At 45.6% G+C, this 11,330-nt stretch overlaps 1 protein-coding gene across 1 annotated transcript in view; it reads right to left on the reverse strand.

Annotated features, from left to right (window-relative positions):
• Limk2 (LIM domain kinase 2) overlaps positions 1 to 6,767 on the reverse strand; it is a 79,829-nt gene extending 73,062 nt beyond the window's left edge. Inside the window, exon 1 of the mRNA XM_013014469.1 lies at positions 6,568 to 6,767. Coding sequence (XP_012869923.1) covers positions 6,568 to 6,583 — 16 coding nt within the window. The 5' untranslated portion in view covers positions 6,584 to 6,767. The remainder of the gene's footprint in view (positions 1 to 6,567) is intronic.
• Between the last annotated feature and the right edge of the window lie 4,563 nt (positions 6,768 to 11,330).

The following is an 11,330-nucleotide window of genomic DNA, read 5'->3' on the forward strand; positions in this document are numbered from 1 at the left end:
CTCGATCCTCAGATCTCTGCCTCCTGAGTAGCTAGGATTATAGGTGTGAGCCACCTGTGCCCAGCTTCCAGGAGACTCTTATCTCCAATTATCTACTAAAAAGCCAGAAGTGGAGCCATGGCTAAGGTGGTAGAGTACTACTCTTGTGCAAAAAAGTTCAAGGACAGCACCCAGGGCATGCGTTCAAACCTCAGAACTGGCACCACACCACCACCCCCTCCCTGCAAAAAAAGCATAATACTGTATCTTTCTCAGCAGACTTAAAGAAATATCATAATCCATGTAAAAACACCTTCTATAGTGCTGGGCACCTGTTTGGATATATTTGTAGATTACTCTCTTCTTTCTTGCATGTATATCTACTGGGTTGGCCAGGTAAAAGATTGAGCTGAATAAGCAAAAACCTTAAGGGAAGCTGGGTGCTGTCTACTAAAAAGCCAGAAGTGGAGCCATGGCTTGAATAGTAGAGCACTACCCTTGTGCAAAAAAAAGCCCAGGCTGGCACAAAAAATAAATTTAAAATAATCTGAAGGGAATACTTTCCAAACAAATGTAGCAAATCTTTACTATGTGTGAAGCAAGGCTAGACCAGAAATTACCAGGAACCTTGGTACATACTCGTGGGTTTGAGGGACAGGACATGTAGAAAAATAAGTCAGATAGGGCAAGCCACGTGTTGGGGGCAGAGCCAGTTCTGCACTGTAATAAGACACACTGTAGGGAGAGAATGAGACAGAAGGTTCCTGACTTTCAGGCTCCCATTTCTTTTCTTTTTTTTTTTTTTTTGTCAGTCGTGGGGCTTGAACTCTGGGCCTGAGCGCTGTCCCTCAGCTCATCAACTCAAGGAAAGTACTCTACCACTTGATCTACAGTGCCACTTCTGGTTTTCTGGTGGTTTATTGGAGATAAGAGTTTCACAGACTTTCCTGCCCGGGCTGGCTTTGAACCGAGATCCTCAGATCTCAGCTTACTGAGTAGCTAGGATTACAGGTGTGAGCCACCAGTGCCCAGCAGGCTCCCATTTCTAACGAGATGCTTACTTAACTGGGATTGAGTATGCTTTTTTTTTTTTTTTTAAATCTGGGGAAGATCTGCAAGAATCTCTTTCATAGAAATTAGGTTACTCAATCCATAGACTTACACAGTGGTTCTCAACTTGTTGTCAGACAAAAACTACTTTGAGTCCTTGCCTTGTGCCAGACAGTAGTACCTTAGCACTATTCAGGTATTAATTAGTGGAATAGAAAGATTCCATGAGATAAGGACTTCAAAGCCTAGGCTGTTAACTATGTTTAAAACTTCCCTTGAAAAAAAAAATTTTTTTTTTTTTGGTCCGATTGTGGGGCCTGAACTCTGGGCCTGGGTGCTGTACCTCAGCTCTTCAGCTCAAGGCTAGCACTCTACCACTTGAGCCACAGTGCCACTTCCACTTTTTTCTTTTTTGCTTATGTGGTGCTGAGGAATCGAACCCAGGGCCTAATGCATGCAAGGCAAGCACTCTACCACCGAGCCACTTTTCCAGCTCCCCTTGAAAATTTACTGCAGAAAAACCTCCCCAAATTGAATCATAGGGTGAATACTTTAATGGGAACTGGCAATGTTTTTATGTCTTGGCTACTAAAGGATGTAAAATGATAGGTAAAGGAGTCTTCATTTTTATTACACATAAAGCTGTGTGTGTGTGTGTGTGTGTGTGCGTGTGCATGCGTGCTCTTCAGGTCCTCTCACTGCAATGCTGAAGAAATGTTGGCTCACGTCTGCAATCCTAGCGCTTAAGAGGCTGAAATCTGAGGTCCACAGTTCAAAGCCATCTAGGGCAGGAAAAAGTCCATGAGACTCTTGGAGCTGTGGCTCAAAGTGGTAGAGTACTAGCCTTGAGCAAACAAGATCAGGGACAGCATCCAGGTCTTGAGTTCAAGCCCCAGTACCAAGAGAAAAAAGAGTCCCTTGAACATGAAGTGATTTTGGGTGGGCTTTGAAGCCTGTAGATCTCTTAGATCCTATCTTGGTCCTTCCATCCCATCCACATCCACAGCGAATTAATCGTGTGCTACGGCATCTCCTACTGGACAGTGCTGACATCTCCACTGCTATGACGAATCTCAACTCAGGACCACTGTACCCATTTCCAGGTTGGTACCCTGTGACTACATTGTGACTCCATGGCTCTAAAGTAGTTTACTGCAGGCTGTAGCTTTCCACAATCATCAGCCTGACTTCACCTACCCTCTCAGCCTTCCTCTGCTTCCCTTGACCGTCCTCTCCCTCCTCTAACATTCAGTAGGTATTCTCTATGTATTTGTGAAACAATGCATGAACAGAATTCTCCCTCAGTTGTGATATTCTATAGTATGATTTTTACATATAGGCCTCACAAGATTTGTGTGCGTATGTGTATGTATGCGTGCGCACGCATGCTGATACTAGGGCTTGGACTCAGGGCCAGGGTACTGTTCTTCAGCAAGTTAAATGGAGATAGTCTCAGGACTCTCTTTCCCAGGCCAACTTTGAACCCCACTCCTCAGATCTCAGCCTCCTGAGTAGCCAGAATTTTACAGGCATGAATCATGGGCAAACATGATTTTGTTTTGTTTTTGGCTAGTCATGGGGTTTGAACTCAGGGCCTGGGTGCTGACCCTGATCTCTTTTACTCAAGGACAGCATAAGAGCCACAGCACCACTTCTGGTTTTCTGGTAGTTAGTTGTCTCCAGGACTTTCCTGCCTGGACTGGCTTTGAACTGTGATCCTCAGATCTCAGTCTCCTGAGTAGCTAGAATTACAAGCATGAGCCACCAGCATGTGGCTAGTTTGTTTCTTTATTATCCTAACTAGACAGTGAATTTCTCAAAGGTACAAATCCCACATTATTTCCAACAATATTTATGAAGGACTCACTATGTGCCTTAGTAAATGTCTTAAACAGCCAGGAACTGGAAAAAGCACTAGGAAGTCTGATAATAGTCTTGTTTTACCCCTGAACAAGTCCATTTTTCCTCCTGGAGTCTCACATTCTAACTTCAGATGTAAAACAAGGAGGTTATGCATTATCTCAAAAAATCTCTCCTGGCTCTGACATCTGTTAACATTTGAAGAGGTAAAACCTGACCCAGCCCAGTCCTGTAGACAACACAGTCACTCAGTAAATATTTGCTTTCTTTGTTGTTGATTCTCTGGTTACACAAGAGGAATCTAACTTGAACATAACTTGAACAGAATAACAAGTAAAAGCTTAAGTCCTGCTTCCTGCTCTGACTACCCAGGCAACCAACTTGTTCTTCAGTGTGATACAGCCCTGATGAAGCACTAACTTCAAATGAAGCACTAACTTCAAATTGGAAAATGTGAACTCTGATCCCACTTGGCTATGAAATTTTGAACAAGCTGGGTCTAAGCCTTAGTTGCTACATATTAAAAACAGCTCCCCCCCCCCGTTTTTGTTGTTTCTTTTTTTTTTTAAAGCTAAAGGTCTCAGAGATAGAAACCCCCATGGCTTAATTCCTAGCTCTGTAAAAGGTGTGTGTGTGTTATCTTTTATATGTGCCAGGCACTAGTGGCTCAATCCTGTAATTTAGTTACTAAGGAGGCTAAGATCTGAGGATCGTGGTTTGAAGGCAGCCCAGGCAGGAAAATCCATGTGTTTATTTATCTCCAATAAACTACCAAAAAGCTGGAAGTGGAGCTATGGCTCAAGTAATAGGGTGATATATCGCCTTGAGAAAAAAAATATTTTAAAAATGCACATACTGCTCATTTGTATTTTTAGCAATAAAAACAAATAAAAAATAAAATCAACTAGGGTTACTTAAGGGTCATTTAAATTTATGAGGAAAGAATTGGGGGGAAGGGAATAAGCACTGGCGTAAATATGAAAAATTCATGGTTTTCAATATAAATTTAAATTACTGGTCATGTATGTATATGCCTATGTTTAAAAATAAATTGGGGGTACTGTTGCCAAGATTGTATTACTCATAATTGGTGTTAAATGTATAAGTGATTCAAAGTAATACAATGCTAAATGTTTTGAAATTCGTTCTCAATCCTGGGGAACTGGAGACTGAGTGAGAACAAAATATTGTTAAGGAGGATTTTCCTGACAATCTTTCCGCATTCTATTATACCTTCCACTCTCCAATATGCAGGTTTTTTCTTTCATGCATGAAAAAGCACAAAAAAAAGCCATTTTAAATCAAGTACAATGATTCATACCTATAGTTTTTGCTAGCTGAGAGGCTAAGGCAGATAGACTGCCTGAATCCAGGAGTTTACAGCCTGTCCCTAAGTCTGATCTCCCATACTACAAAACAACAACAACAAATTGAACTTCTCCAGCTCCTGAAGGGCACCATATACCTTCCAACCTCAGATCTCTTTCTGTTTTTGTCAGTTCCATGGCTTCCAGTCAGTCTTGCACTCTTGCTCTGCTTTTCTTTTGCTCAAGGCTAGAACTCTACCACTTGAGCCAAGGCTTCACTTTGGCTTATTGCTAGTTAATGGGAGATAAAAAAAATCTGATGGACTTTCCTTCCCCAGCTAGGTTTGTACTGCAGTCCTCAGATCTTAGCTTCCCGAATAGCTAGGATTACAGGTGTAAACCACAGGCTCCTCAGGTCTTTTTATGCAGTTGCTGCTGCCTGGAATGTTTTTCTTCTTTTCTTTGCTACACAAACTTTTACTTATCCTCAGGAATCAACATAAACTTGCTAAACTGACAGCCTTAAAGATCTGCCCCCCCTCCATGTATGTGTATGTGTGTGTGTGTGTGCGTGCACGCGCATGCACACACATTTGTGTACAAGTCCTGGGGCTTGAACTCAGGGGCTGGATGCTGTCTCTAACCTTTCATTTTGGTCAGTTTGAGTGCTGCTTCCAGCTTTTTCTGAGTAGTTTATTGCAGAGTCTCGTGGACTTTCCTGCCCTAGCTGGCTTCGAACTGCGATCCTCAGATCTCAGCCTCCTGAGGAGCTAGGATTGCAAGTGTGAGCCACCAGTACCTGGGCAAAACCCCCTTTTACATGGAAAGAATTTTCTATCCATACTCCTGAGCCCTGGTGCGCTCAATGGTTTATCTCAACTAGTAGAGTATCTATCTCAGTTGTTACCTTAGTCACAGAAAAGTATACAACAAAAACTATTGTGTGAAAGAATGCATGTTACATCCAAAAGCTTTCAGAAGGCTTCTTGTTCTTTCAGAGAAAATATGATTTAAAAAAATAAAAGTACTGGGGTTGGAGGCACAGCTCAAGTGGTGGAGTGCCAGCCGTAAGCAAAAGCATCCGATACCAAATTAGAGCCCAGTCTGGGGTCGAGGTAGGGCGCATTGCACTGAATTCAGGGCTGTTAGGGATGTAGTTCAGTAGTAGAACACTTGTCTGGATTCCAAGCCACCCCCCTTCCCCCGAAACTACTGCATTTTGAAATTTTTCACAATTTTCTGAGAAGCCTATTATCAGCAGCAGTGGGAAGGAAAATCCCATGCTCCCATGGTGAGGAAGTGACCCCACTGGCTCCCTGGTCCTTGTATTCAGGCTAGAGGAAGTGACTGTCCACAGGCCGAAAGCCAGGAAGTGGAGGCTGAAATCCACACATCCTCCTTCTCAGTTCCCTCCTGGCACCTCTAGAAAGCTTTTAGAAGCTGATTATCTGATGCTGGGCCTCCACATAGATGGCTGGGAAAAAAATGACACAGGGTTCCTGGGGGCAGGGGGAGAGGCGACGTGTGAGGTGACAGAGGGTGTGGTGTGACAGAGGGTGTGGTGTGGAGTCTTACAGCAAGGCACCCCGTAACCCAACTCTTAGAGGCACCTTTCACCCTTAAGCAACTTCCTTCCAGGAAAGGTCTGGTCCACATCTCGCTGGTGGCCAAGAGCCCAAAGAACTTGGAACTTCAGGGTCTTACTTTTCCCATTCGAAGCTGATTATCTTTGAATCGCAAGAAGAATGGTCCAATCTCTCTCCTCGCAGTCCAGGTCCTAAACCCCAAGGAAGCCCTACTACTCTGATTCTAGTTCCTGTAGTAAAGAGCTACTAAATCCAAGAAAGAAATCCCCAGGTATCTCAAGATAGGTATCCCGTTAGAAGTTGGGTTTGTCACAACCCTCTTCGTTCATTTTCCACCCAAACCCCCAGAACCTGATAAAAAAAAACAAAAAACTTTGCCTCTCCCTAAAGATCCCAAACCCTAAGAGGATCCTATTCATACACTGCATCACCCTGACGGAATCTAGGTTCCGGCAAACTTTCTCGTCGAGGATTTTAACCGGGGGAAACCTGAGGTGGACTCCGGGTTCCTGCCGGCTTGGGGAGGAACCTCACTTCTTAGCAAGCCGTCCGCCCGCCCCCCCGGGGGCGCCCAGAGTCTTCCGGATGCTCCCTCTGTCCCCAGTTCCCGGGCTCCCCACCCCACCCCACCCCGGCCCGACCTCCAAGTCCCCGGGGAGAGCAGTGCCGCCTCTGAGGACCCCGGAGGATCCAACCAAGCCGGCCAACCCCGCGAGGCTGCCGACTCTCCGCCCCGCGCCCTGCAGAGATAACGGAGGAACCGGGTGGGGCAGCCCTTTCCTTACCCGCCAACGCGGCCATGGTTCCAGGGCGCGGAAATGGGGTGAAGGAAGAGGGCGAGCTGCAGGAGCTCTCCTCCCCCCGCCCGCCGCGGCTCAGCTCCCGCCACAGTCTGAGGTACCGCAGGATTCTTAGCCCCCGGCACCCAGCGGATGCACCGCCTACGGCACCCCGTGAGGACCAAACCGCACCTGGCACCAAGGCGCCCTTCTGCCCGACGCCCCGCCCCGCCCTGCTAAGCCCCGCCCCCCAAAACTAGACCTTCCCCGCCCCTCTTTGAAAGGCCCCGCCCCTGACATCAGGTTTCCACCTTCCTTGGCTTGGTATCCGCTGTGTTCTCTGGCGCCCCCTAGCTCAAGTGATGTGTTTCTCCGGGTGTTTGGGTTATGGACAGGCTGCAGGTGTGAATGCACACTCTGGTGCACCTGTAGTGCTCCATTTTACACGTGGGGAAATCTGAGGGGTTATAAGGTCAAGTTCAATGACTTCAAAATGGTTCTGATTTCTTAGATGCAGATCTTGGATGGGAATACTGATCCCTAGACTCCCAGTGGAAAGCTCACTGCAAGTAGTATTTGGACCAAGAGTATGAATAAATATGAATAAGAAAGGTCCTGGGAATGCTCCTGTTCTTTATATAACATTGCATACTCTTTGCATGAAATCTATATACAATCCTAGTTTGAACCACCTCTAGGTTACTCATAAAACCTAGTTTAGGGCTGCTAATGTGGCTTAGTGGTAGAGTGCTTACCTAGCATGTATGAAGCCCTGGGTTCAATTCCTCAGTACCACATAAACAGAAAAAAACAGAAGTAGTGCTGTGGCTCAAGTGATAGTGCTATCCTTGAGCAAAAGACACTCAGGGACAGTGCCCAGACCCTGAGCTCAAGCCCCATGACTGGTGCACACACACACACACACACACACACACACACACACACACACCTCCAAAACAAAACAACAAAAAAACACCTAATACAGCTAGGCACTGGTGACTCACACCTGTAATCCTAGCTATTCAGGAGGCTGAGATCTGAAGTTCATGGTTTGAAGTCATCCCAGGCAGGAAAGTACATGAGAGACACCTCCAATCAACCAGCAAAAAGCCAAAGTGGAGCTGTGACTCAAGTGATAGAGTCCCAGCCTTGATACAAAAAGCTAAGGGAGGCCGGGCGCTGGTGGCTCATGCCTGTAATACTAGCTACTCAGGAGGCTGAGATCTGAGGATCAAGGTTCAAAGCCAGCCCGGGCAAGAAATTCCGTGAGACTCTTATCTCTAATAAAACCACTAGAAAACTTGATGTGGTGCTGTGGCTCAAGTTGTAGAGTGCTAGCCTTGAGCTGAAGAGCTGAGGGACAGCGCCCAGGCCCAGAGTTCAAGCCCCACGACGCGCGCACACACACACACACACACACACACACACACACACACACACACACACACAGCTAAGGGACAGAAACTAGGCCCGGAGTTCAAGCCTCAGTAACAGCACACACACACCCTAAAACAATGTAAATGCTATAGAATTGTTGTACTGTCCTATTTAGGGAATAGAGGCTTTTTCCCCCTTCACAGTTTTGATCCTAGGTTGAATTCATATCACAGATGCTAAACTGTGGATATGGGGTGTGTATGTCAATTCTAGTATTTATGTGAACTTTCCCATTTAACAAATGTTGGTAGCAGTCAAAACCTTCCACATAAGCCAAAAGAAACACACCTGGAACTAAATAGCCATGCAGACTGACAGAGCATCATAGTTAGCACAGCAGATACTTCTTTGGTTTGGACAGGGATTGGGATGCTCCATGTAATGACAGGCTGGTCTCCTCAGCTAGTCCCTGATGACCCTCCCATGTGATTTTCTCATGATGGGTCTTTGGCAACTGCTATTTCCCCTAAATCAGATATGGGTCATGGGAAAAGTATCTGACTGATCAGGAAGGGGTAGGGATGGGACCCAGGGAAAGGGGTCCTGCCTCTGCCCCCCTGCGCTCACCACAGACAAAGTTCAACACAACTGCCTTTGATCTCAGCAACTGGATAAGCAAAGGCCAGCCCAATTCTCTTCCTTCCTGCCCAGACCAGCTATGTCAAAGCAGATACAGGTGAGACTTTTTTTTTTTCCTCTGGGTGCGGCAGGTAGCTCCTGATATCCTGTGTTGGGAAGGAGGGCTGTGCCTCATTTAATTCCTGGGAACTCTCTTAAGCAGTTGGTTTTATGATTCCTCAGGAAATCTTGTGATTTATAGTAAACACAGATGTGTACTGAATTAAAGTGACAGGAATCTATGAAGCTCTTGTGGCATGCCACCTCATAACTAGCAAACAGGGGGGCAGGGATTTTATTCACCCTGCATACGAAAAGAGGTGGCACTGTATTTTCTCAGACATTGAGGTGTTGGCAGCCTTGAGATCAGGTTCCCTTGCTGTCTTCTCTGTTCCTAGGTTCTACAGCCAGGTTCTTCCATCTCTGTTCCTCCCTAACTCCATCCTCATGATCCTCACCAGCCCAGAGTGGTGGTAGCGTACTTCCCCAGATGAAATGTAAAGGAAACAGTCATCTGTAGAAATGACATAGTCAAGAGATATCATTCCATTGTGGACCCAAAGAACACTCCAAAATCGCTTGTGCAATCAAGAGAGATTTCAAGAGGGAAAGAAAGGGCTAGCAAGATATATACTGGGTTTCTAGAACTTAAGGCACTTGTCTAGTTAATTTAGCTGATTGTAGCTTGGTCAGAATATCAAGGCTAATTCACAATGAAGTCTCTGTGTTTAGCATTCTGAAGACCTGAGCCTTGAAAACCAACTCAAGTAGTGCTTGGTGTTGCATGCCTATAGTGCCAGCTATTTTTTGAAGGCTGAGGCCAGAGGACTGCTTGAGCTCTGGAGTTCAGGGCCAGGCTGTACAGCAACAGGGCAAGAAACTGTTTCAAGACAAAACAGGCAACCAAGAATAAGAAAAAAAAAAAAAAGGAAAAAACACCTCAAGGTTCTGCCACCTTGAGGGTACTGTTCTACTTGTCCTTAGTCCGATGCTTCCAGAGTCATTTTGTTTTCCTATTGAGCCAATCTCTGCCTTCTAGTCAGGAGTCATCTCTCTCTCTTTTTTGGTGGGGGAGGAGGGGTGGGGGGGGTGTCTGGTTGTGGGGCCTGAACTCTGGGCCTGGGCGCTGTCCCTCAGCTCTTCAGCTCAAGGCTAGCACTCTACTACTTGAGCCACAGCAACACTTCTGGCTTTTTTCTTTTTTGCTTATGTGGTGCTGAGGAATCGAACCCAGGGCCTCATGCATGCAAGGCAAGTGCTGTACCACTGAGCCACCTTCCTAGCCCTCATCTCTCTTAAGATGGATTAATGTTCCAAAAATATTTTTTATTCTGTCAGTTCCTGGCCTAAAAAACCCCAAAAACCAAAAACCAAAACCCTTCACTCTCTCCCTTTGTCTATAAAGACCAAAGTCTTCTTGAATACATTTTCTTTTGCAGCCTATTCCTTCACTCTAGGTCTTTTCCCTAAGCACATTTTGTCCTTGCATTCTTCCCACCATTTCCACAGCCACCAGGTCCCCAAGCAGCTCCCCATGAGCCCCCCAAATCCTCTGTAATGATAGTGTCCCACTCTGGCCACAAACATACCTTTTGTTTCTCAACTCTAGAAATATTTTTTCAATTATGTCATTTTACATTCTTCCTATGAATTGAATCTAAATCTACACTGTCTGCTATGAGAATCACATGTGGCTATTTAATATGGGAGAAAAAAATAAAGATGAAGCCAGGCGCCAGTGGCTCATGTCTGTAATCCTAGTTACTTGGGAGGCTGAGATCTGAGGATCGTGGTTTGAAGCCAGCCCAAGCAGGAAAGTCCATGAGACCCTTATCTCCAATTAACCACCCGAAGTGTGCCAGGCGCCGGTGGCTCACGCCTGTAATCCTAGCTACTCAGGAGGCTGAGATCTGAGGATAACAGTTCAAAGCCAGCCCAAGCAGGAAAGTCCATGAGACCCTTATCTCCAATTAACCACCCGAAGTGTGCCAGGCGCCGGTGGCTCACGCCTGTAATCCTAGCTACTCAGGAGGCTGAGATCTGAGGATAACAGTTCAAAGCCAGCCCAAGCAGGAAAGTCCATGAGACCCTTATCTCCAATTAACCACCAGAAAACCAAAGTGGCGCTGTGGCTCAAATGGTAGAGCGCTAGCCTTGAGCTGAAGAGCTGAGGGACAGCGCCCAGGCCCAGAGTTCAGGCCCTACGACCGGACCCCCCCCCCAAAAAAAAAGAAGAAAAAAAAGATGAAATGGAACTATGGAAACAGATGGGAAATAATCAAGTGTTTGGTCCAGTAGCCACATTCCATGTGCTGGATAATTACATGTGACTAGAGGTTAATGTGCTAGCCTTAACCAATACAGAATATCTATATAATTGTAAAGTTCTATTGGACAAATATGTCATGAAGACAAATATAATTTATAGATGCTGACTTCATAAAGAGGAACTGTAAGACCTACTTCCTGGTAAGTTGGAATAAGTATATGTTATTAAGACATAGTCCTACTTGCCCTCTTCCACAAATAAGGTTGAATTGGGTTAAGCTATTTTCAGGAAACACATAGATAAGAGGAATTTATCAAATAACATTATGATGTCCAAACAGGAAAACTGAGCCAGTGGGAAATGCAATCCGACAAATGACCTGTTCTCTTTTAAAGATAAACTATGAGCCAGGTGCTGGTGGCTCACACCTGTAATGCTAGCTACT

Source organism: Dipodomys ordii, unplaced genomic scaffold (genome assembly GCF_000151885.1).
Source record: "Dipodomys ordii isolate 6190 unplaced genomic scaffold, Dord_2.0 Scaffold23, whole genome shotgun sequence".
NCBI classification, from domain to species: Eukaryota; Metazoa; Chordata; class Mammalia; order Rodentia; family Heteromyidae; genus Dipodomys; species Dipodomys ordii.